The 26,249-nt window shown below is 37.8% G+C and overlaps 1 protein-coding gene across 1 annotated transcript in view; it reads left to right on the top strand.

Annotated features, from left to right (window-relative positions):
* CCDC178 (coiled-coil domain containing 178) overlaps positions 1-26,249 on the top strand; it is a 196,931-nt gene that overhangs the window by 143,954 nt on the left and 26,728 nt on the right. Inside the window, exon 20 of the mRNA XM_078393698.1 lies at positions 9,432-9,581. Coding sequence (XP_078249824.1) covers positions 9,432-9,581 — 150 coding nt within the window. The remainder of the gene's footprint in view (positions 1-9,431; positions 9,582-26,249) is intronic.

Genomic DNA, 26,249 nt, shown 5'->3' with positions numbered 1-26,249 from the left:
AAATACCCTCTTTTATTGCCACCCCCCCCCCCCCCCGGGGAACATTCTAACAGCTTAGTTCACCTAGCACTAACAGCTAGCTGAGAAATTATCCTATTGAAGACCTCTGAACAATATCTGTAAACTGCAATTTGTACATATCCCAGTAAGTTTTATTTTGAAGTTAATGTGTTTGGGATAGCAGTTAATTAATTAATATATCATTCCATTTGATCTTACAGATGTAATATATAGTTTTGCACTCAGGATGTGTAAAATGGAAAATGTCATATGACCAGGATAATTTTTTGGCTTTGGCTAGGAAGCTGATCTGAAAAGGAGTCTAAAATGTTTGGCTGAATGAAGTCAATAGTCCTCTGCCTGACTGAGAGCCCCAGATTTCAGGGAAGATAATGTAGATGAATAACCTTTCTTCTTACCTTTCTGGTTAATCCCAGGATGTCAGTGGCAGAGTGTGCACACAGCCTTATGGTTTCTCTTTCCATTCTGTGACATCTAGATAGGATTTACATGTTTTTAAGTGTAGCTGTTGGTCAGTGATAGAGCATTGGCTCCAGCTTAATCTCCAGAAATATTTGGGAGAGAATTCTTCCTTAAACCTTGAAGAGCTGCTGCTCTCAAATTTTATAGCCCTGGGCTAGATGGACTAAAGGTATGACACAGTATCATGCATCTTCTTCTGTTTCTGTATATTTGTTTGTGGTGATATGGACTAGCTTGTCCTCCTCAATATGGGATGCACAAGCTAAGAGCCAGACAAGGACAGAGAAGGTGTTTCTGAATGAAGCTTTTATTATAAAATTATTAAGTTGCATTCATGGAATTGCGGAGAGAGGTTCAGAACATGATATATTAGTATATAACTCTACATCTCCAATCTCCAGTTACTCTGCTTTTTTAACCTCCAGTTACTTCACCTTTTTTATACTACAGAATATCTGTGGAGAGAAAGAAAATTGTACAGTGCTTACACTGGTTGTAATGGGAACTCTCCATCTGGAAGCACTTTGAAATCAGACAAAGGTCTGTCTGTTTTTTTAAAAAAAATCTGAGAGAAGCACAGTATCATGGGGAAAATGTTAAGATACTTGGGCTGGGATGATTGCTTATTTATATGAATTTGAACAATATCAGTTCCCAAAGCATCTAGTTAGGGAACAGGGTGCTTGAAAGTTGTGTTTTTCTCCAGATATATATTGTAGCACATGTTGTTTAAGCGTAGAGACTATGCTCTATCACATTGTGTGACTATTCTTGATTTGGGCAGAGGTCTATGAAAATAAATGGATTGTTAATTTAATTGTAAGGTTGTTAAGATGCAGGCACAACTTGATTTTGGAAACAGAGCGTTTCATAACGAGAGACCTCCCACTAAGGCCATACTTGCTGGCCATCCACTGTTTCACCTTGCAGCTTTAGTGAGCCAGAGAAAGAAAGATCCCTCCTAGAAGGCAGCATTTAATCAGATATGGGGCTTTGAATCTCAGTACCAGAACACTGAAATGAATGAGTAACAATATAGGGACATGGTCAGTCAAATTGATAGAATATTCATTTATGCACATGTTCAGTCTAATATAGAGGCACATAATCATGATAGTTCAAAGCAGATTAGTTACCTATTATTTTCTTCCTAATTTTCATAAGTAAAGTGTAATACAAATGGAATTTTTTTTCCACTCCTTCATTGCATGGTAATGGAAGAAATAGGACTCACTCTTCCTTAATTAATATGAATTAGAACCGGAGAGTAATAGTAAGATGTGATCTTGCGGCTAAAATCCACTAGTATGTTGAAACTAGAGTAGGTCATGGAATCAGTGAGGACTTGAAGAGTCAACATCTATGTATATTCCATTGACTCAATGAGCCTACTCTAGTTACGACTTACTACTAGATTTTAGTCACTCTGTGCATTGCAAAACAGAAAGGTATTGGTATCTTTGGAGTATATGAAACATACTTTTTCACTTTGACCTATGCCTCATGTATTTTTGATCATATAAATGGAAGAAATATTTCTGCACTTTAGCTTTTAAACAACTTTATGAAAAAATGGCCAATCTAACAGTTGTTCACTGTGACAATAAATCCACTATTTAAATATTTCATGATAGGTTAAACAGTATATATTCTGAAAACTCTTTAAAGAAACACTTCCTTAGTCAAATAATGTTATTGTCATAGAGACAACATTCACTATGGAAATGGTATATATAGCATTGCTAGCCGACAACTTAAATGATCTGCAAAGGTTACTTGTTAAAAAAGTTATGAATACAGTCTAAAAATTACTGCTAAGAAAACCAAATTCAAGGTAGTGTCTAAAAAGCAAAGAGCCCAAGAAAGACACTAAAGTTTGTTAGCAATGAGAGTAATAATACCTTGATACCCAGATAAACATTGATATGATTTATAAGGTTATCTGATCTCACACTGAAATTGATCTTTTCAGAGATAAATATCAGCACTGACAAATTTCAGATACAAAGTATCAACTAGTGTTATAAAATTTTATAGTGTTTTGAAATAATTGTTCAAATGTCATCATACATTTGATCTTGACACAACTACCATGGAATTTTGCTGAATGAACGGTGAGGTCATAGCTGTGCAATAAAAGTCAAAATGGTGATGATCTGGAGCAACTTTGCTAGGATGAAGAGTGCAATATGCAACAAAAAACTAAAATTGGTATTGTGTGGTGCTATGTATTCTTGGTTCTTCTGTGTGATCTAGTAAGTTACTGTATACAAGGACCATGTGGCTCTTTTCTTTTTCCTTAGAACAATGAAAAATACTTCATCTGAGAGCAAAAGGATAGCAGAATAAGAACTGAGTGAGCCTTTCTGGGAAGGGAAGTGTAGATTTGGGGCACTGCCACAGAAAGGGATATTTGTCAGGTAGCCAGTTACCAGAATCAGCTGGTGGGAGCTGCCTAAGAAGGATGTTTGAAGATGATGTTAGGAACAAGGTATTTAAAAAGGAAAAAAGATTTCCTCACATACTATGGTCCCAAGATGTTTAGGGATTTATAACATTAGCACTTTAAAATGGACCTTTAAAAAGACTGGCAGCCAGCAAAGATGAAAACCCTGGCATGGTATAATCAGAATAGCCAGTCCCAGTCAATAAAGTTGCTATCTTGTTTTCAATTGACTGAGACATTTCTGGACTGATATGAAACTCAGCTCTGTGACTGGATGAAGGCAAGTAGGCTGACACTTCATCCAGACAAGACAGAGGTGCTCCTGGTCAGTCAAAAGGCAGATCAAGGAATAGGGATGCACTCTGTGCTGGATGGGGTGACACTCCCTCTGAAAACAGTTGCACAACTTCAGAGTACTCCTGGATTCATTTCTGAGCCTGCATGCCCAAGGTTTTGGTAGTGGCCGTGAGTGCCTTTGCGCTCTGACTTGGTCAGGGTGACATATGCCTTAGTTCCATCCCAGATGGAATACTATAATGTGTTATTGAAAGGCTGCCCTTGGAACGTATTCAGGTCCAAAATGCTGCAGCCAGATTGTTAACTGATGCTGGTTACAGGGATCACAGACCCTTTTGTTCCAGCAGCTTCACTGACTGCCAATCTGATCCCAAGTACGATTCAAAGCGGTGGTGTTCACCTATAAAGCCCTAAATAGCTTGCCTCCAAGCTTTCTCAAAACTGTGTCTCCATTTATGAGCCCATTTCTTAAGATAATTGGGAGAGGTCCTTTTCCAACAGTCCCACAAGCCTCACAAGTGCACTTCATGAGTACACGGGAGAGGGCCTTCTCTGTCACTGCTCCCAGGTTCTGATACTCCCTCCCACAGGACGCCAGGGTGGCCCCACCTTTACTGTCCTTTCGCAACAAGGCAAGGACCTTTCTCTTCAGGCAGGCTTTTCCTTAGTGATGGACTGTCTAGGAAACAATGAATGAGATGGTATGTTTATTGCTTCTAAAACTGTTTTTCATAATGCTTTTACCTAACATTTTGGATAAAAGATTATTTTTATTTAATATTTGAATAATTGACTTTTTAAGCTTTTAATATTGTTTATTTTTAAATGATGTTAGCCACCCTAGGTCCCTTTTTAGGAAAAAGGTAGGGTACAAATATTTTAAATAAATAAATAATAAATAACTGTGAGTGCATGAATAGCGGTAATAAGTCCTTTTATGTCCAGTAGTCTGGCTGTGGGATTCTGGGAGGTATACTCTTAAAATTAGGTTTTCAAAGAACTATCTGAGTTTATAAAAGTCTTTTAGTATCATTGAGAGGACATGGGTCCCAGTGACAATGATGAATTTAGAAGTACCCACAAACTATGAGTGGATCCTGAAACTCTCCCAAATATGTTAAAAACATTTCAACTGGTTCTTCTCAATGATATGAACATTGAAAGAATTTGTGTGTCGTGTTGGCACAATGTAAACATTTCACTGTTCGTGTGTATAATTTAGCCTTTCCTTTGAAAAAAAGAATGGAAATATTCAAAGATCAATTTACACCATAAAAGTACACATTATCTTAATTAAAACAAATGAAGGGTAGCACTTGTCAGCTCTGAAATATAAAACTGCATCAGGGGTTGTTTGTATGTACACTCTGTGTGTGCATGCATGTGTACATTGTGTGTGTGTTTAAATTCTTAACTAGAAGACCACTGGGTGTCAGCCATGTCCATTGCTACTGAGTAGCTCAATGAAGCAAAATGTCTTGTCAGTGAAATAAACTACACAATTTTGATGAGTCAGAAATTCTGTCAATAAAGTTGCTTCCTGCATTGTTGTTCATAACTAAAAATGCTTACAAACATTAAGGGTTCTATGAGACTAATGTTTTAGGTATGTTCTAATTAATTTTATGTGTTTTTCCACTTTGGAAAATGAAAATACAAAGATAGCAATCCTTAGAATGCTAGCAGACCTTGACATTCTAGGAGATTGTACAGAAAATAATCCTCCCACAGGGATGAGGGTTTTTTTTCTTTGTAAGAAAGAAAATTAATTATTGGTCATTGTCTTAATTTAAGTTAGAAAATGATTTTCTGGAAAACATACCTTTATACCTGTAATGAATTGTTATTCTAAGATTAGATTACAATATTAATTAATTTAAGCAATCATTATAATACTATCTCCTAAAATATTTCTTTACAACACATTCACTGCAATATAAAGAGGTATTCCACATCTGGAATCTTTGATTTCCTCCCCTAGCATCTTGCTCCAGAACTTTGTATGGAAAAAAAATCAAGCTGCTCCTGGAAACTCTTTCACATGACAGATTTTTTTTCATGTAGCTAATTACACTGTAGTAATTTGTACAGCCATGTAAAACTGTGTAAGTTGCCATCTCAATTTGTAGTTCTTCAGATTTCCCATGCCAAAAAATCATAGGCCAAACAGACATGATTCAAAACAGCTGTGATTTTACTGCAATATAATAAAGCAACATAATATGAATTTGTGTCTGTTTACAATATGTTGATGTGATAAGTAAGTCATTCCAGAGAGTTGGGTATATGTTTGTACTCCTGTGCTTTGTGGCTGACGAGTTTGGAACGATTGCCAGAAAGTGAATTTGCATATGGTTGGAGATTGGCTATGAGAAAGAGGAAGGAAGTGCCATTCGGAATTGTACAGTGCAAATGATTGCAAAGGTGGGGAGATAGGATGTATCTACACTTCACGGTTCTAGTAGTTTGATACTAAACGTATTGCCATAATTGCATCCTATAAAATGCAAGGCTTTGGAGATCTGCAAAAGTACTTCCAAATTTCAGTACTTACAGTTACAATGTTCAGGAGAATATGTAGGCTAAAATAAAAGGACCTGATATGATGAAGTCATGGAAGTTAAAATGGTATCAAGGTGCTATAACTGTATAGTGTGCATACACTCATAGATACTGGGGACTGAGGACAGCAATAATGAACTGTGCAAGTGTGAGGAAAGTATAACTAAATGTGTAGATCTGTAGTTGAATGTTGTCAAATTAAGATATCAGTAACGTAGTGATCATGATTTCGAGGTCTGGTAGATGGGCAGGATACCTGTTCTGGATGGAGCTGTACTACTTCTGAAGGAGCAGGTGTGTAGTTTGGGGGCAATCTAGATTCATCTTTGTCATTGGGAGGCTCATGTGAGCTCAGTGGCATAGAGAGCCCAGGATCAGCTTTGACTGAGCCACCAGCTACAACCATTCCTGGATAGAAATAACATTTGTCCTGTAGCAACAAAAGTCCTTTAATCTATTTTTTCTCAAATGGTGTTGTGATCATAGCTTCGGGATTTAAATTTAAAAATCTAATAGCTGACATTCGGTTCCAAGGACAGCACAAAATAGTTACATAGTTACAATTTTAAAAGCAACTCTGCTTTATTATCCAAAAGTAATAAAACAGTTACCTTTTTAACAGGGTTCTACCTAAGTAGGAAGGGCACACATGTCATATAATTATAAAATGAACCTATGTTTTAACATAGATTTATGTACTATAATTCTCAGTAGCTATAGATGTAACAAAAATAGTTTCACACATTATCCCATGTCATATTTCAGTGATCATGTAATGAAGTTACTGTATATCTCTATTGCAAAGGAAGTGCTCTGAATGAAAAAAACAATTATGGAAAGCAGTGTATTCGCGAAGGCTTTCACGGCCGGGATCTAATGGTTGTTGTGGGTTTTTCGGGCTCTTTGGCCGTGTTCTGAAGGTTGTTCTTCCTAACGTTTTGCCAGTCTCTGTGGCTGGCATATTCAGAGGACTGCACTCTGTGCTCTGGTGTAGTTTGCATGGGAGTGGAGTATTTATAGTTGTGAGGTAGGTTTTTGTCCTGTTCAGGAGATGGGTGATTAGTGTGTCTTGTTGTGGGTGTATTGTTGTGATAAGGAGAAGAGATTATCTGTCACTGTGATTGATGGGTGTCATTAGCTGGTCTTTTGTGTGTAGTGATCCCCAGTCCTTGTGGCTGGGTAGAGTTTGTTGACCTTTTGCACGCTGTATTTTTCAGGGCTAGAAGCCAAGTTTTGTTGAGTTTCAAACTTTCCTCTTTTTTGTTGAAGTTCTGCTGGTGCTTATGGATTTCAATGGAAAGCAGCTTTCCCCAGAAACACATTTTGGTGTCTTCTAACAATTTACCCCAAGCCATGTGCAGCTTAAAAAAACTTGTATTTCATTTACACCTAGTAAAAGCAAGGACCTTCTATATAAACTGAGAATCTATCTAAAACATGCCTATGTATTCTTGGAGAAACTTGGGAGTTACTGAAGAGGCAAGTAGTACAGAAAAACAAGTAACCTGATTTAAAACAAACTTATCAAATAGTGGTTTTGAAGGTAGACTGGGTCTAATACAGATGTGCTCCAACCATCACTCAGACTCCTTCAACTTTTCTTGAGCAACAAGCTCTTCAATGACCTCCAGTCTGATTATTATGCATTGCTCTGATGCTCTTTCCTCCCTCTAAAAAAAAGTGCAGGGAAAAAACCCTGTCACAATTAGATAGAAGATGTGAGTCTGGCATGTCAACATAAAAACAACAATACTGAGCAACTTTCATTCTCAAAGGTGTAAACTGCACCTTGAATCTTCTACAAGCTAATGTTTCCTTTCCTAGTAACTGCCTTATGATAATGATACAGTCCAAAGCTAACACGCACTATGCACATCACATTTGACTAGACTTACTCCTAAACTATGTATACAATTGCAACTCTTGCTTTCTTGCTTATAGGTGTTCCTGTCAGCTGTATGAAAATCTCTTAAAGATCTTAAAGAAAAGCAACAGATTATCATAAATTTCAAATCCTCTTTTATTAACTTTTTAATTATGTATTTCCGTTTCTATTTCCAGTTATGTATCTGGAGTATATTAATTTCTTGAAAACTTCATCTACCTTTCCTGTTTGCAATTAAAATTTTGACCTTTACTCTTTGCAAATTCCATATTATTCCTAGCATTCAATTATTTGGTAGAATTGTGATCTCCATAGAAACGTTAATTACTTTTTCGTATTAAATGTCACCTTTATAATAGAAACCATTTAGTCACCTCAACCTAAATGTCCTATATTATTCCAAACGATATTCAAATGCTTTCTTTCTTCAATATTTGCACTCTGTTTATTGTCAGTCACAGGATGAGAAATAGACATGACGATGGACAGCTTTGATCTGGTCTCCTATCTCTTTAGGCTTCTCTCAAAAGCATCAACCCAACAGAGATTCAGGTTGGGAATGTGCTCCTAATAAGAAAGAAGAATTGATTCCCATTCCCAGTCTTCCTGATGTTTCTATCCAACTGAAACATTGTTCTTACATAGAAAAGATGAATTGGTATTTTAAAATTTAAAGTACTGGTTTATTCAAATCACTTACCAAAAAAAACAAATTACTTATTGATATCCATTTTTATTTCATCTTAGCTTAACCATGTGAAATTCAGATTAGCCTTTCCTTACATGGTAATTTTTCTTCTCTAGCGATGGTCCTAAAGAGTTGTGGTCTCGGTGTAATAATGCATTTGTTTAGAAATATTGTTTAGAAATGCTTAGGTTGCAGCAATGAGCACACAGGCAGAACAGACTCACAGCAATCTTGCTGTACTGTCCCAAATTCCTTTCCAACCATGTAATGCACAGTTAGACACTGCTGTACATGACCCTGCCTTGCAATGTAGTAAACTTCAAATCACAAGTTTTCCAGGACACTGCACCAAACCTGGACAGCAGTTCCTTAAAATGCAAATTAAAAGGTTCCTGCCTCCAAATACTTGGATGTATTTTAAAAAGAAAACCTTGGTACCTAGAATATTAAGTAAGTAAGATTAGCGTCTGAACACAGCTATAGCAAGGCATCCAGCTTTGGGGAAAGTAGTTAACGTATTACAGTGGCCTTTCTGGGGGAGGGCACATTTTCCTTAGAAGTCATTGCAGGGACAGCTGGCTTCCTCAGCCATGTGAATTATGAGCAAAATATACATCACTCCAACTCATTTTAGATTATCGCAGGTCATGTTTATCTCTATTCCACTTTGTTCCAGAGGACTGGGGTCCCCTGATGGGAATGCATGGTATGAAACACCTCCATTATGACTGCTCAGAGAAAGAGTATTGTGATGGGCATCAAAAGCATCTGAAGAAGCCTGTTCTCCTTGCTAGGCCTTGATATTGTTGTCCAGCTTTGATAGTTGCTTCACAGCAATTTGATAAACAGAATAAATATATATTGGTGTATAAAAATGATCTTCCCCCTTTTCCCATACCAGCTTTTTCTTTAAATCATTGCTTTGAAGCATTATAAAATATGTATATACAGTGCAACACAGGAATACCAAGTATGTGTCACATGAAGATAGACATGATTGAGAAGTTTGGAAATGTAATTGTTACTTTCAAAAATAGTTTACACTGGTGATCAGACATTTCTCTTTCTAGATTGCTCTGGAAGAGGCATTGGATGAAAATCTACGTTTAGCACAGGAATATCAAATGCTCCAGATATGTTGTCTTACTAACAAAAATGAGCTTATGGATTTCTATGATCATAAAGTCAGGGCTGAAGCAGCATTAATAGATCAACAGCAGGTATGTTAGTAAAATATTCAGCTTCTTAATTGTTTATTTTCTGTTTGCTATTAATTATAATATTTAATAACTTTGGAAATCAATTGTGAAAATCCTGGCATGCAGATTTTATTTTTTACCCATGTATTTCCCACTTTTGCTCCTTTACATTTTTGATTCTTTGCTACCATTTTTCCTTTTTCTCTTTATTTTCATACCACTCCTATACTATGAAAATGCTAAGTGATATTCATATTTTAGTCATCCCCTTTCATCGTTTAAGTTGTATGCTTAATTCATCTTCCATAGTGTTCCTTATTATACAGATCATTCTTTACTTTAAACTTTTCATGGCAGTAGTGATGTGGCAAGGGAGGGTTGGTCAAAGCAAGACAAATTCTCTGGTCTGATGAACTAACATATTACTGTAAAAGAAAAGTAGATGGCTCTGGATAGAGAATCACTTGCACAAATAAATAGATTCCCCAGTCTTATCCAGCAACAAGGTACCTAGTCTGGTCAGATAATCAGCAATAGTGATCCACTTTTCTGTGTAATAACATACAAGAAGGCCGGGGAAAATCTGTGGGTGACATGAGATATGGAAATGTATGCTCTTTGTTGCTATGTTCAAAACGTCTCCATGCAGATCACACCTTTTTCCTTCCATTTTAAAGCTATTAAATGGCATCCCAGAGCTGTTTTCAAATCATATCGATCAATCCTCACTACCAAATTAAGGCACAGAAATCAGCTTGCATGTGACTACTTCCCCCTATTAATGTGCAATTACTGGAAGAGGTGTCCAACATGGAATTATGGATGTTTCTATCATATGCATGACTTTGTTGCAACTCTGGTAGGAATACAGAAGACCATATGACAGGATCTATGCAGGAAGTGCAGCTTCTGACACTTCTTAGCAGCAGCCTTATGCTCTGAATATTTCAGAAGCAGACTACAATACAGCATGAGGGGATGCTGCTAAAAAAATGAAAGACCAGAAGGCCTGCTGTATTCATGGAAGCCCTCACATATTCCAGAAATAGCTTTCTGGACCAAGCACCATATAAAGACATTCTTTGATTTGTTAGGCTTGCTGTTCATAATGGGTCCAAGATGCCAAAGGGCTGTCAAGGCTTTTAATAAGATCAGATTACATGTGGATATCACCACTGCATAACTGCAAAACAAAAAAAAATCAATGAAAATTGATCAGGAAAAAAACTAAAGATGTAACAGACCAGAGGTATGAAAACGATCTAAACAGGACTTATGCTAATCACATTCTTTGTGTGCGCAAATCTATAGAGTTATTGGGGGAAGCTGGTATATGTATGTGTATGGATGTGTGTGTGTGTGTGTGTGTGTGCATGTACGCATGTGTAAATTCACATGTTTTATAATTTTTTTAATTACTTCATGTAAGAATCATGATTAGTCTGGGGAAAATATTAAGTGTAACTGTAAAAATTGAAAGAAATGTCTACATTGTTGGTGTACATTCTTGTTATTTCCCATAGGGTATACAAACTAAGCCATGTAAGGCTCTAAATTGGAAAATTACAAAGTCAGCTAAATATCTGAATATATATAATCTAATGAATTTATATACGTATACAAAATCATCACATAAAGAATATTTATACTAATTATAATAAAACAAGGAAAGAAATTGGTTATATACTGCTCCTATTAAAGGGTGTATTTTTCTTCAGATTTTTGCTAATAAGTGACTTACAGCTGCAACAGAAAATCAATTTTGTAGGAGTATCACTGTAATGATTTTTTTAGTTCCTGTACTGCACGTATACATCACAGTGACATGAATGTTCTGGGAGAAAATCACTCTCATGTTCTCCTTTTGCCAAGTACATAGTTATTGTCCTTAAAAAAAACACATGATCAAAATATAATTTTTACATTCCTATTATCAAACATAATATTTGAATTTTTTCATATTAGTTTGAGATGAACGGCATCTCACTGTTTGTACTCACCTGTAGCATGGTGTTTTTATATTCTTGGTTGGTACATGGGATTAATACCACTATAGAGATGGTGGATCACATGAAGATGACAGGACAGTAAATGTTGTGGCTGGAATCAGCAAAAAATGGCAAAAATGGATGAAAGGATGTGAGTTTCTGTGTGAGCTAGGAGATGCAGCTAGAAGGGAGGAAGACAGACGCTATAGATGAAGAGAAGGAGAGGAAGAGTGAAAAGGGAACATGTGATACCAGGGGAAAGGACTACACAATCCAGTCTTGACAGTTATTATATCCATTATCATGATAGTACCCATATTGTAAGAATTTTGAAATGATTTGTTGGTTGTCTCTATTTTTGATTTTCCAGGCAATGGACATACTGGTGTACAAAAACATATGTAGGGTCAATTCATGCTGAATGGCTATTAGAAACCATGATAACAAAAGTCATTACGCTGCAGTTCAGTTTTGATAGTAAAATTTCTGCAACATTATCACAAATCCTCATGCATTAGTGCAATGATCCTTACTACAGTTTCATATTAAAATAAAAAGACTGCACTGGCATGCTTGATGCAAAAAGTCTTGAAAGTCTAGTGAACCATTCCAGCTTTTGCATATAGTGCAATTTCACCCCCTTTGTACTGAAAAATCCTCATTCAAAGCTCTCTTATGAAGTTTAGCTGCTTTCCCCTTTATCTTTTTCTTTTACCTAAAATGCATTGATGGGACAGTGGAAAGAAACTACAAAGCTGCCTGGCAAGAATAGGTAACAGATCATTGTTTGCTGTTCATCAGTGCAGTGTTTCCTCCCTATCACTCCTTTCTTAACTATAGAGTATTACTGTATAAATGAAAACCTGAATTTTATTTGGAAAAAAAATTGAGGTTTATGCTTGAGACTTACAGTCTCTTCCCAATAACTCCCTCCCACAGGAGGCCAGGCTGGCCCCGTCTTTGCTGTCCTCCACAAACAGGCAAAGACCTTGCTCTTCAGATAAGCTTCCCCTCAATGACTGGCTGCCTTAGTGGATTTTTTAAATGGATGGTTGGTTGTGCGCTACTGCTTTGAATGTGCTTTTCATGTTGCTTGTGTTTACTGTCTTTTAGTGTGGTATTCGTTTGATGCTTTTAGTATGTGTACACACTGTTTTTAGCTTTAAATGTTGTCTTTTAATGATGTAAGCTGCCTTGACTCCTTTTTAAGAAGAAAGATGGGGTATACGTAAGTAAGTAAGTAAGTAAGTAAGTAAGTAAGTAAGTAAGTAAGTCAATAAATAAATAAATAAATAAATAAATAAATAAATAAATAAATAAATAAATAAATAAAAAAGTTGACAAAAGAACTCACAAAATTAAACAAACAAGTAAACAAAAAGCTGCTTGGTGCAATCAAAACTCAAATGGAAATACAGTAGAGTGCTGTGTACTGCTTTGCCTTTACAGACTGAACTCAAGAATGATGCCCAAAGGTAAGGCTCTTGCAGCAAAGAAACTGAAACAGTTTCTGTGAATGTTGCTAAAATTAGAAATTAGCATAATTGAACATTTGAACTAAGTGAGACAAAATAGACCTGAATCCATTATATCTTTCTTATCTCCTTCCACAAAACAACCTAGATGAAAACTGTATCTGCTTGGACAGAGATATCAAGTGAAGGCTTTGTTTATTTGTGTGTTTGTTTTCCAGTTCTTGCACATTACTTTTCCACCAATGGGAAAACATTTAAAGTAGTTTTTTAAAATACTAGCCAAAACTGTCTAGCATAGAATGTGAACAATGTGATCTTGGGAGCTAAATTTCATTGCATTCAGAAATCCCTTTAGTGTGCAACAGATAATGTCTGTTTTCTTAACTTGAGGCAATTTACTCCTAACAGTAAACACCATTTGCATTATTCCAGCTTAACTTTGCAAGAGGATTGTGGTCATTTTATTAAAGATTTCCTAGTCTGTGTTAACAATCAGATGGAAACAGTGTGGGAAACTGCTGGCTATGGTAAACATATATCAATGTATATTAATCCAGAAAAAAAGAAACACTCAACCAGTTTCCCACTTATGTCTGCAGACAGATTCCTTTCAACTTTCAGTACCTGAAGAAGACTTACTTTCTTGTGAGCATTACTAAGGAAAAGTATTAATATAAAGTGGTCTTTGAAGTTTTCAAAAGATTGAGTAACATCATTGGGCTGCAGTTCCATACACACTAAGTCGTACTACTGTCTATGGAGCTTAGATATAAGTAGACATGCATAGGCTTACATTGCTCATTTGCTACATGTTTAGAATGCAATACAAGATTAAATAAAGTAAATTTCACTTTCATTTTACCAGAAATGAATTTATCTTAATTCACTGACTTTTCCAGGATAATGCACAGATTAATCTAAACTAAGCTATGCATTGGCTTCAGCCCAATCCTGAATTCTGAAAAAGGTCCAGATTAAAGCAAAATGGCCAAACTCTGTTCTGGGTGAAGCAAAATGGTCCTGAACATTTTGAACCAGTTGAGAGTTTAAGACATCTAAAACAAGCCAGGGAAAAGCCAGCTAGTATATTTCCAACAGGGTAGTACGATAAGGTAAAAGAGATGGGACTGTTCATGAGCAGCTCTAACATGCACTCTGAGGTATGACACTCAACATCACTTTCCAATCACAGTGCTTGGTGAGGGGTTATGTGAGGAAACCCATATAACAAAGACAAAAAGCGCTGAATTATGTGGCAAATTCAAGAAGACTATGCAGGTAGTGATATAGAACAACAGGTGGAGGAAGTAGGTGGCACAAAATGGCAGTTTCCTATGCCAGTCCATATCACCAAATGCCTTGGTGAGATGGTGGCACTGGATGTCTTGATTAGCCATGCTGTGTGCGCTCTTCAGTGTAGTCTTTCAACTCTGAATGGTGGTGATGCTCTTAGAGGATCTATCATGATGTCTCCAAAACTGAGGGAAATGAGTTATGCCACCCTAGAAAATGGTTTTGGTTAGCTGTCTGATGCTCTGCACTGTTCCACCACTTTGCCATCTTCCTCTGCTAAACAATATTAACTTCCTCAAAGCCATACAATGTCCACAACTACCATCTTGGTAGTTTTGATGACACTGTCCAGCCATCTCATCCTCTGTCTTCCCCTTCTCCTCTTGCCTTCACACTTTCCCAGCATCAGGGTCTTTTCCAGGGAGTCTTCTTTTCCCATGAGATGGCCAAAGTATTGGAGCCTCAGCTTCAGGATCTGTCCTTCCAGTGAGCACTCAGGATTGATTTCCTTCAGAATGGATAGGTTTGTTCTCCTTGCAGTCCAGGGGACTCTCAAGAGTCTCCTCCAGCACCACAATTCAAAAGCATCAATTCTTTGGTGGTGAGCCTTCTTTATGGACCAGCTCTCACTTCCATACATCACTACTGGAAAAACCATAGCTTTGACTATGCGGACCTTTGTCAGCAAGGTGATGTCTCTGCTTTTCAAGATGCTGTCTAGAGCAACCTTACACACACCTAAAACAATAGCCCCTGACAGAGAGCCAGAACAATATGGATAGGACAACTCTGAGGCTGGGCTGGTTTACACTAGCTCTCATGTTCTCCGGTGACTGGCAAAAGGAGTGAACCACCCACCACTAGAGCAGACCAAACATGTAGTCAGGCACTCAGTGTCCTATTCAAAGTCCAGTTTCTGTCAACTCAAAGTCTTTGGGCACTTTGAGTCTGCAGTTGAGAGATCATCAGTGTAATCCCCAAATCAACTATCTGTCATCAGAACAAAAGAAATTGATTGTAATATGTGAAAAATGCAATAATCAGTGTGATCCCAGTCTCCTCCTGCATGCATTTTTCTACACGTGACAATTATCAGGATAAACGTTGTTGCATGTCTCCCTACCCTGTGAAATGGGGCTGATGGGAACACCAGATCAGGCTTTCTAATTATTAACAACAATATATGGAATCTTCCGGCCTGAGATATGTACAGTCATGGCCAAAAATATTGGCACCCTTGCAATTCTGTCAGAAAATGCAACCCTTCTCTCAGAAAATTGTTGCAGTTGCAAATGTTTTGGTATTCACATGCTCATTTCTTTGGTTTGCTTTGGAACAACACACACACACACACACAAAACCCCAGAAAAGACAAGTCAAATTTGATACAATCCCACACAGAAACCCAAAAATGCATTGGCCACAATTATTGGCACCCTTAACTTAATAGCATTCCCTTTGGAAAAAAATAACTAAAATCAATCACTTCCTGTAACCATGAATGAGTTTCTTACACCTCTCTACTGGGATTTCGGACCACTCTTCTTTTGCAAACTGCTCCAGGGCCTTCAGATTTGAAGGATGCCTTCTCCCAACTGCTGTTCTGAGATCTCTCCACAGGTGTTCTATGGGATTCAGATCTGGACTCATTGCTGGCCACTTCAGAACTCTCCAGCGCTTTCTTTGTAACCATTCCTGAGTGCTTTTTGAAGTTTGTTTTTTGGGACATTGTCCTGCTGGAAGACCAATGACCTCTGGTGGAGACACAGCTTTCTGACACTGGCCACTACATTGAACCCCAAAATTCTTTGGTAATCATCAGATTTCATGATACCATTCACACAGTCAAGGCATCCAGTGCCAGAAGCAGCAAAGCAACCCCCAAACATCTTTGAATCTCCACCATGTTTGACTGTAGGGTCTGTGCTCTTTTCTTTGAATCCCTCATTTCTTTTTCTGTAAACAGTGCCATGATGTCTTTGGCCAAAAAGCTCTACTTTTGTCTCATCTGCCCACAATATGTTCTCCCAGAAGGATTGTAGTTTTGTCACATAAGTTTTGGCATACTCCAGTCTTGCTTTTTTATGCCTTTGTGTCAGCAGTGGTGTCCTCCTGGGTCTCCTACCAAAGTGTCCCTTTCATTCAGATGGTGACTGACAGTGCGAGCTTACACTGTTGTAGCCTGTGTCTGCATATCAGCTTGAATTTGGGTTCTATATCCACCATTCGAACAACCCTTTGTTGTTATTTTTCAGGAATTTTGCTCTTCCGTCCACGTCCAGGGAGGTTAGCTATAGTGCCATGGGCTGTCAAGCTCTTGATGATATTGCTCACAGTGGACGCAGGAACATTAAGATCCCTGGATATGAACTTGTAGCCTTGAGATTGTTGATGTTTTCCCCCAATTTTTTAATCTCAGATCCACAGACAACTCTCTACACTTCATTCTTTTCTCCATGCTGTCACACACAACACAAAGGCTGAGTCAACTTTCCTCCATCTTAACTGGTTGCAAGTGTGATTACTATGTCGCCCACACCTCTTACTTGCAACAGGTATGTCTAAATACAAATTAAAGGAGCATTACATGCTTGAAAAGCAATTATTTCTTACAGTTTAGACAGGGTGCCAATAATTTTGGCCAGTGCATTTTTGGGTTTCTGTGTGGGATTGTATCAGACTTGACTTTTCTTCTCTGTTTTTTTGTATTGTTCCAACGCAAACCAAAAAAATGAACATGTGAGTACCAAAACATTTGCAACTTCAACCATTTTCTCAGAGGAGGGTTGCATTTTCTGACAGAATTGCAATGGTGCCAATATTTTTGGTCATGACTGTATCTAACTCAGAGGAAGGCTATGTTGCAAAGTAGGGGCCAGCTTCCTCCTTTAAAAAAATCCTTTAAAGAGAAAAGACAGAAGAAGCTCATCGTGTATCCGAACTGCTATAGTGAGGAGCCCTCCATATGGATATTTGGAACACTTTATTTTTATGTTCTCAACATAGGTTTTTAAATGTATGGATGAGAAACTCAGGGTTTTCAATTAATGTATGCCATCATATTCAAGTTTTGATGGCTGAAATCCTGTTGAGCCTCAGGACAGGAAGAGGAGAGCCTTTAATATTGGAAAATTGCCACTGGATCACTAGCAGTGGTTTTCCAGTATTAAAGGTTTTCCCCATTCCGAAGTTCCCAAAGGCTTTCCCAGGTCAAAAGGAATCCCTAAGGATCATCAGAAACTGAGAGAGAAGAATAGGAAGCTTTCAATTAAATAAAATTAAAGAGCAACATCATGGGCTGATGACATCATACTCCTGTGTAGTTTTGCCAGATGAATTTCAGCCATCGTGTATGTGTTGTAGGGGCATAGGAACACATTTTAGAAAACACAATCAGGCCACTTGTCTTACTTTGCTAGATTCAATTTATATGAACAAGTGATGAAGTGAAAAATACAACTCTAGCAGGGATATTGATCATTCCTACTGTGCTTTGAGGGTACTGTGTTTCTATCTGCCAGAAGGAACAGAAGGATAAGTAAAGTCACAGCATCTTTTCATGGTCTTACAGACCGCTGCTTGCTAGAAATTTCGGAATGTGCTTTCTGCCAGTGCACATATATCTCAGGAGCGTGGAACCATATGGACATTTCTCAGATGAGATTTGAGGGCTGATATTTTAAAACTGTTGGAATATATAAAAATATGCTATTCTAGTCTGCCTCTGATTAAAATATACACTTGAGTGGAGAAGTTGCTCTGAAACGATAGTCATAAGGCTCTTACAACTGTAGGAAACCTTACACACAATTCATACCTGATTGACAGGCAGAGTTTCCTAGATGATGATGATGATGACATGGTCTAAAGACTACATGATGATAGTATGGTTTCCCAATGTGATTTCAGATATGTCACGTCAAAAATGATAGAGAAAGTGTATGTGTATTGGAGTAAATAGGTTGTGTTAGAAGCAGCTGTTAGACATTATGAGAACGGGCTGTAGTTTTGAGATAGAGCTTAATGTGTTGCTTGTAAAAGGTTCCAGATTCAATAACTGGCATTTTTAGGGCTAGAAAAGGCTCTGTGAAACCCTGAAGAATCACTGCAACTCAATATAGATAGCAGTAAACTGGAATAACCAATTGTCTAGCAATTTCCTGTATTCCTTTTAACCTCTGTTGTTGATGTTGTTTTTAATTATAATTCCATTAATGGAGAATTAAAGGATTTGAAATTTAATGTTTAATCTGTCTTCATTACTGCCTATTCAGTTTGCAGAAGGATATTTCCAACATAAAAGAGGAAGGGAAAATAGGGGTGATGAAGAAAGAGAGGGAGCAGGAAAGAAAGAAGAAATTAGAGATCAGATAAACAACAAGGCAAAACAAGAAAGCAACGTATTTTCAGATGAATCATTGTAAAACCACTTTATGCCGCTTTACATGCACATATTATATGGATATTTCTATGCAAGATATTTCTGATGACCACAGACGATATTAAATGGACAGATGCATGGTGAAAGTAATTTATCAGGTGGTGGCCAAACTAGGTAATAACTGTGTAATTTGTATTTAAAGAGAAATTACTTGCACAGCCCACTTTCTGTTGTTTATCAAGTGCCCACTTCTGGGTTTTATCAAGTGCCCACTTCTGGGTTTCTTTATCTTAAAGTACTTAAGCATATAAAACAAACAAAAAAAAAACTTTACAAAAACCTTCAAGACCCATTTATTAGTCTACTGTACACACATCTCTGTATAGCACTGTTACTAATTTTACCAGGGAAATACTATTACTGTATATTTTCACATACTCAACTAGTGCATTGGTGTTGTTGGTGTCTTAATATTATCAATAGAAGGAAATCTTTCTACAGGAACAAAGATCAGTGCAGAGACAAGACAAAACCTATGAACTGATCACCTGAAAAAGTGTAGGCCAAAGTTGCTCGTTTTCCTCTATCATTTTCCTATCTACTTCTCCTCTTTCCAATTTGCCTCTTAAATTGTTTGCCTACAAACAGCAAGTGTCTTGTTTTTACTTATTTTATGTTTAGGGAGCTTTTTCAGCTGCACAGCAGGTAAAAATATCAGGATTCTTTTGCCATTTAAATGTTGGATTTAATGTTATTATTGTGCAAAATGTTCTCTTGTACAAAACATTTCTGGACAATAGGAGCCCCCAGAAGCAGAAATTATGCACCAGGTAACTTGAAAAATTTTGTGTTTTCTGACCACCCAGGCTACAATGCATGATTGTGAGCCTTCTAGAATGTTCCAAAAAGAGCCTGCTATCAGTGATCCATTGCCTGGTGCAGCTACCTCACTCTCTTTAATGGTATGGCCAACCCTGTTTGTTGTGTGCTGTCAGGTCTGCTGCAATGTAAGGTGGCCCTATGAATGAGTGCTCTCCCTGCTAAGCTCTTGCAAATTCAAGCCTTTGACTTCCTTTGGTAGTCAATCCATCTTATATTTGGTCTTCCTCTTTCCCTGCTGTCTATATCATTTCCTAGCATTACTGTCTTTTCCAGAGAATCCTGACTTCTTATTATGTGCCCAAAGTAGGACAGCTTCAGCTTCAACATTTTTGCCTCCAGAAATAGTTCACACTTGATTTGATCTAGGACCCACTTTGTTTTTCTGGCAGTCCAAGATATCCATAAAGCTCTTCTCAGGCACCACATCTCAAACAAATCAATTTTCTTTACTTTCCAGCTTTCACATCCGTACATGGTGATCAGAAATACAAGAGTGTGGAAGGTCTTCATCTTGGTCTATAGTGACACATCCTTACACTTGATGATTTTTTCTAATTCCCTCATTGTTGTCCTTCTGAGTCTCCTTCTTCTCCTGATTTCTTGGCTGCACTCTCCTTTTGGATTGATGGATGAACCAAGATATACAAAATCTTTCACTATTTCAATTTTTTCATTGTCAACCTTAATATTGTGTAGTTCAGGCCAGCCCTGTACACCACACATGTTGTATTCACCAGTTGTACTTAATGAATCTTTTGGTAAATGTGATAATATTATTTTTTGATAATTTATTGCAAATTGTTCCTGTAAATAATACGCTGAAAAGGCCCAAAGGTTATCCTAAGTCCTACTTGTGAGGTGGATAAAATGACTGCATCATGTTCATACAATAGAGTACGAATTGTCTGTTTGTGAGTTGTGTTGCATGGAACTCAGGATTAGATAAGTTTTGGATCACAGAATTCATGCATAAGTTAAATAATGGGGAGAGCAAAATACATCCCTGCTTCACACCCCTTCTGACTGGCATTCTATGAGATAACTGACCCTGACGGTTGTACCTCACTCTCAAATATTATAATATAGTGAATGGATGAGAATCAGGAGACTGCAATCTAGGGACAAGAGTTGACAAATGTCCCAAAGAATACTATCAATTGCAGATTGTGTGCAAAAGCCACATAGAGCATTTCCTAATGTTCAGAGGTATATTCCTCTACCAGATGTTATAAGATCAGAAACTGATCAATAGTGGAGTGATTGGTCCTAAAATCTGCTTGCTCCTCCATTAAGATGTTTTCTTGAACTAATCAGTCCTACAGCTTCCAGTTTAGATGCTGGACATACCGTTTGCTCACTGTTGGTGTGGGGCCAAAACCCCAGAGGCTTAATGAGGCTCTGGCCTCAAGAAAACTTCTTAGAGTCCGGTTGAATGTGAAGCTTGGAAAGAGCACTCTGTTTAAAAGACAAGCCTTGAATCTAAGGACACTAGATATACAGAGCTTCTTATCAGACTGCTTCCATTCTTCCCACTTAAATAGCAAAGTAAGAAACTTAGATGTGGGGAGAAAACGACATGAGAGAGTTCTTAGCGATTATAATATAGTATATTGATTATGGCTAGACATATATACATACAAGGCAAGATACATTTGGCATAACAACATTCAGAGCAATTATAACATAGAAGTAAATGACCACCAGACTTACTGCTGAATGGCAAAGGTTTGTTCTGTTTCTGTTACATTTATACCCAGAACAACCTATCACATTTCACCATTACAGCTGGTCTTGGTTAACAAAACATGCATTGCATCAGCTTGTTCCACCTGTATGCTGTTAGTCATTACATTGGCTTTTACTTTACATTTGTGTCTCTGCACTTTCATTACAATATTAAAATTTAACTCCCTGTTCACCAAAATAACAAAATCCTGACACTCACTATATTAGCATACTAATTAGATAGTAGTTTGAGGGATCAGTCATAGATCATTTTTTGGTATATTGCCATGCCTCAATCCTGAGGTGTTTGAGCTATGTGGTCATATGTGTGAAAAAGCTTTTGATCAACTCTGGTGGGATCATATCTAACCCTTGGGCCTGCCCTGATTTAAGTTAGACCATCTGGTACTGTGACAATTGTCCAGGACAGAATATTTTCTAGGTTAATAGATTTAAAGATTTCCTGGTGTGACCCTGCTGAGGATAGTGATTGGAAATGAGACTCCCAAGAGTCAACTGGAAAACAGTGTGTTATCCTTGTGGGTTCTCTATTGATGTACTAAAAGCTATGTATTGGACATAATGGAACACTTCCATGTTTTGGAGGTGCCACATGTGTCTAGCTATAAGCCATCTCTGGCATAAGCCATTTCTGTTGAATAATGTTTATGGAAATGCTGTTGAAAAAGTTTAGTTTTTCAAAAGGTATCACAAGGATACATGATGCTGTAAACAGCCATACTCAGTTTGATCACATCATGAAATGTACTCCTGGTTTTGAGCTTTCTGATCACATGATTTGGCTTAAGAAAAATGGATAATTATTATAGCAGAAAAGGGAGAAAATGAATACAAATTATCCTCCAAGTGTTCAACTTCTATCAGCCCTAGCTGGAACAATCAGTGGTGAGGGATGATGGGTGTTGCAATACAACTGGTGGCCAATGCAGTATGTTTCCAATCTTTGTTATGAAGTTTATTGAAGGAAAGTGATGGAAAAGGGAATCAGGATTCACTCTCCATCCCTAATCACTTACACCTACAACGTGGATAGTGCTGGACTCCCCCCCCCCCGCAAACTACAGTACTGCTGAACGCTGAACAAGTAAATCTTGATAATACATGGAAATATAACCTATATACATTTCTGATGTTTTGAAATTTCTTTTTGTACTAATAGATTTATTTGTATCTCTCGTTTATCTAGAAATACATAAGCTAAGCAAGCTATTTGTTTGTCTTTTGATAAGCATGAAGAGATTACATCCGTTTTACATATCCGTTTGAACCTAAGCAAAATATCTAACTTTCTTTTCCCTCCTCCTTTTTCTTTCTTTTTAATAGCCTGTCTTGGTTCTCTAGTTATAGCACAGATGCACCTAAAGTTTGTTAGAAACATTTGCCATTAGCCTCCTTTAAAAAAAATTAAATTTGAGGATAATCCTACCTCCAGAGCTTATTCTGTTCCTGGCCATTGACTGTGACAGTGAAAGGCTCATCTGAAAGCACTGGAGCGTCCCATCTAAAAGCATAAAACATATTACATTTCATGAAAAAGCTAATTCAGATTGTTTAATTCTGGTAATATTGCCTCTGTCACCTTCAAAATCAAAATGTTCTTTCCTGTTATTATAAAGAAAACAACCAAATTGCTTAAAAACCCATTTGAATACACAGCTGCCTTATGTTGCATACTAATTTGATTAAAACGTTTGTGCCTCACCAGCATTTTATATAAAACACACTGGTAAATCTAACAAAAAGCATTCAAATATTTTACTAATTCATCAGTGCAATAAAACAAAAGAGGAGATGGGGACCCCCATACTGGCCAAGAAATATCCTGGACAGAGCAAAATCATGTTGCATTAGTGGCAGTTACTAAACTGGTTGTCTTGCTGTATTTGTTTGCTCTCAGCTACGGGCGTTGTGCCAACCTCATTGAAAATAACTGCATTAGTCAAGTGTATCGAAATTATTACAACAGAGTCCATCTCAGCTATTGCTGTTGAAACATTTTGTGAATCTTCCTTAGAAGACATTTGTTTGAAGAGTGAGCTTTGCATAAATTCAAGTCCACTCTGATTTCTCAGTTTTAAAATGATTGTCTTTTCCATGCTGCATTATATTTTTTAGCTTTTCCAGACAAAAATATAATACCTTCTTGTAGCTTCCTATAGTGATAAATATTTTTCTTTCTTGTGACCACCTAAAATTGGATATGAAGAAGTAGACAGATATATTTCTTCGAGGCAATACACCTGTATAATAGGAAAGGCCATTGTAGTAAAAGGAGAATGAACTGAAATGAAACCAGAATTTTAGAATTTTCTTTTAATGAGGTAATTTGTCGAGAGGCCTATATTTCGAGAATGTTCTCGATGATGTGCACAAAAGAGAACCATTTCAGAGAGACCAGTCCTATTCAGGTATGCCAAAAAGGGTACATTTGAAAGTGTGAGCAGGAAATGAGATTTACCCCATCCCAATCCCCATCAGCCATGATCTACAGAGAGGATATAAGTGGTGTGCAATACGGTCACATGTGCCCCCCCTTTTTACAACAAACACTCAGAAGCCTGTACTGCTGAAATCACCCCCACTCACCAAATTTTGATGGTCAGTTGGAAGCAGCCATTACAGTCAGGCATATTTTAACATTTTCTTAAAGAAAAAGGTGGCTCTTTTTAACTGCTCCTGCTGAAATTCAGCAGTGTGGCAGCAACTGAAAAGTAAAAAGTGGTATTTTGGGCCACCACTATTGGTGTACCACCAAAATATGGTGTGGGACAAAGGCAAGGTACCCCTCATCCCCACAACATTGCCCTCCCCTGGACTTTATTAAACAGTCTGCATAGAATATGCCTAGCCAATGTGTGAATCCTTTCCCATTTTTACATTCCCAGGCATAAATAAAAATAGGAGGCTAATGGAGATTTTAGGGAGTCATCATATATGGCTAAGGTTTGCTGTTTGGAACTGCAAAAGTACTGACAAGGTCTGTGCAGACAGTACTTAGCCAACAGGATTCTTTTACTGAGGGCAAAATAAATCAGGAATAGTCTGGTGATTTCTGTACTCTTTTCCTGCCTACCTCACTGCTGGGAGAAGATTCTTGAGCTCTGTGTTTCTTTGAATATAATATCTCCTGCATTACACATTACCTTCTTCCTGCAGTGGTCCAAAACCCCTATACCCCACCTTATTATGGATAGGCCCTTTCAGGTTCGCTTCTAGAAGAAATAATTTTGTGCCAAAAACAGATGCAGTATTGTACCACATTTCATAAGATACAAGGAGTGAAGCCTAATTCTATGCACACTTGGCATATCGAGGCTTCATCCCATGCATCTGAGGAAGTGGACTTCCTTCCACTGAAGATTACTCCAAAACAAAACAAAACAAGACAAAACAAAACTTGTTAGACTCTAAAATTGTACATAACTCTTTTATGTTTAAGTAAGCCTATAATTTATTTTAAAAATCCAGTTATGTCATTTAAACAATACATCTGTGTAAATCAATTCTGCAGATGAATGTGTGTTGCAACTACAGGCCTATGTGGGGAACAGATTGTATTAACTGTTGTCAAACCTACACAGACAGTATGGTGTTTTTGATCACCATAATTATTACTAGAGGTCTGCAGATTTGTGTTTTTGGACTGCAACCATCTCATCAAAAGGCCATTCAAGACACAAAATTTATCCTTCATACTTTGGACAGTCTTGGCCTCAAAGTAAATACAAAGAAGTTTCAACTGACTCCATCTCAAATTGTCGATTACGTAGGAGCAAGGTTGGACTCTCTCAAAGTTCGTGTTTTCCTACCACCAATACGTATTCAGAAGTTGTGCAAGGTAGTGCACAAATTCATTCCACACTCCAAGGTGTCAGCTCACCACACTCAGCATTTACTCGGCTTAATGACCTCCACAACCTCTGCTCTAACACATGCACACCTGAAGATGCAATTACTTCAGGCATGGTACCTGTCTCTGTTTGACCCGTTGACAGACAGCCCTCGCAAAAAGCTTCCCGTCATGCCAGAACTAGCAAACCAGCTAACATGGTGGACATTTGTACCACATCTACTTGTTGGTCGAGCATTTCGTCCTACGCCTGTCCATTCAAGTGATTACAAAGGATGGAGAGCTCAATGCGACCCTCACAGGATCCACACCCTCTGGTCCAGGTGCGAGAGCTGACTTCACATAAACCATCTGGAGATGCTGGCGGTGATAAAGGCCTTCCGTGCATTCGCTCCCTTGATTCGGGGTAGAGGAGTGTAAGTAGTAACCGACAACACCACAACCATGTTTTACATAAACAAACAGGGAGGGATGTGCTCCATGTCACTCCTATACTTGACAGTCCACCTGTGGGGGTGGTGTTACAGTCATCATGTTTTTCCAGTTGCTCTTCATGTTTCAAAGAGCGACAACAAAGTTGTGGATACACTCAGCCGCTTGACAACACAATCTCATGAGTGGGAGCTGGACAAGGATGACTTTCTCACCATCTGTAAGAAATGGGGACATCCCATGATAGACGTGTTCGCAACAGTGCAAAACAAGAAGTGCACCATGTTCTGCTCTCGTGCAGGCAGAGGTAAGAACTCTCTGGGAGATGCTTTTATGATTCATTGGGAAGCAAGTCTTCTTTACCTCTTCCCCCCCCCCCTTCCTCTTATTCAAAGAACACTGATAAAGATTCAAGAAGAGAAAGCCAATGTCATTCTCATTGTACCATGCTGGCCTCGCCAGCCATGATTCACCACTCTCAGATTGATGGCTTCGGATAAGTTCAGGCTGCCACTGGTTCCTCACCTTCTCACTCAGGGCTCCGGCAACATCCATTATCTGAACCTGCAATCCTTACATCTGACAGCGTGGAGACTTCTTCCCTAATTCAAGAAATCCTGGATAAATCAGGGAAACCCTCCA

This window comes from Pogona vitticeps, chromosome 4, assembly GCF_051106095.1.
Source record: "Pogona vitticeps strain Pit_001003342236 chromosome 4, PviZW2.1, whole genome shotgun sequence".
NCBI classification, from domain to species: domain Eukaryota; kingdom Metazoa; phylum Chordata; class Lepidosauria; order Squamata; family Agamidae; genus Pogona; species Pogona vitticeps.
This window is presented reverse-complemented; position numbering and strand designations above follow the sequence as displayed.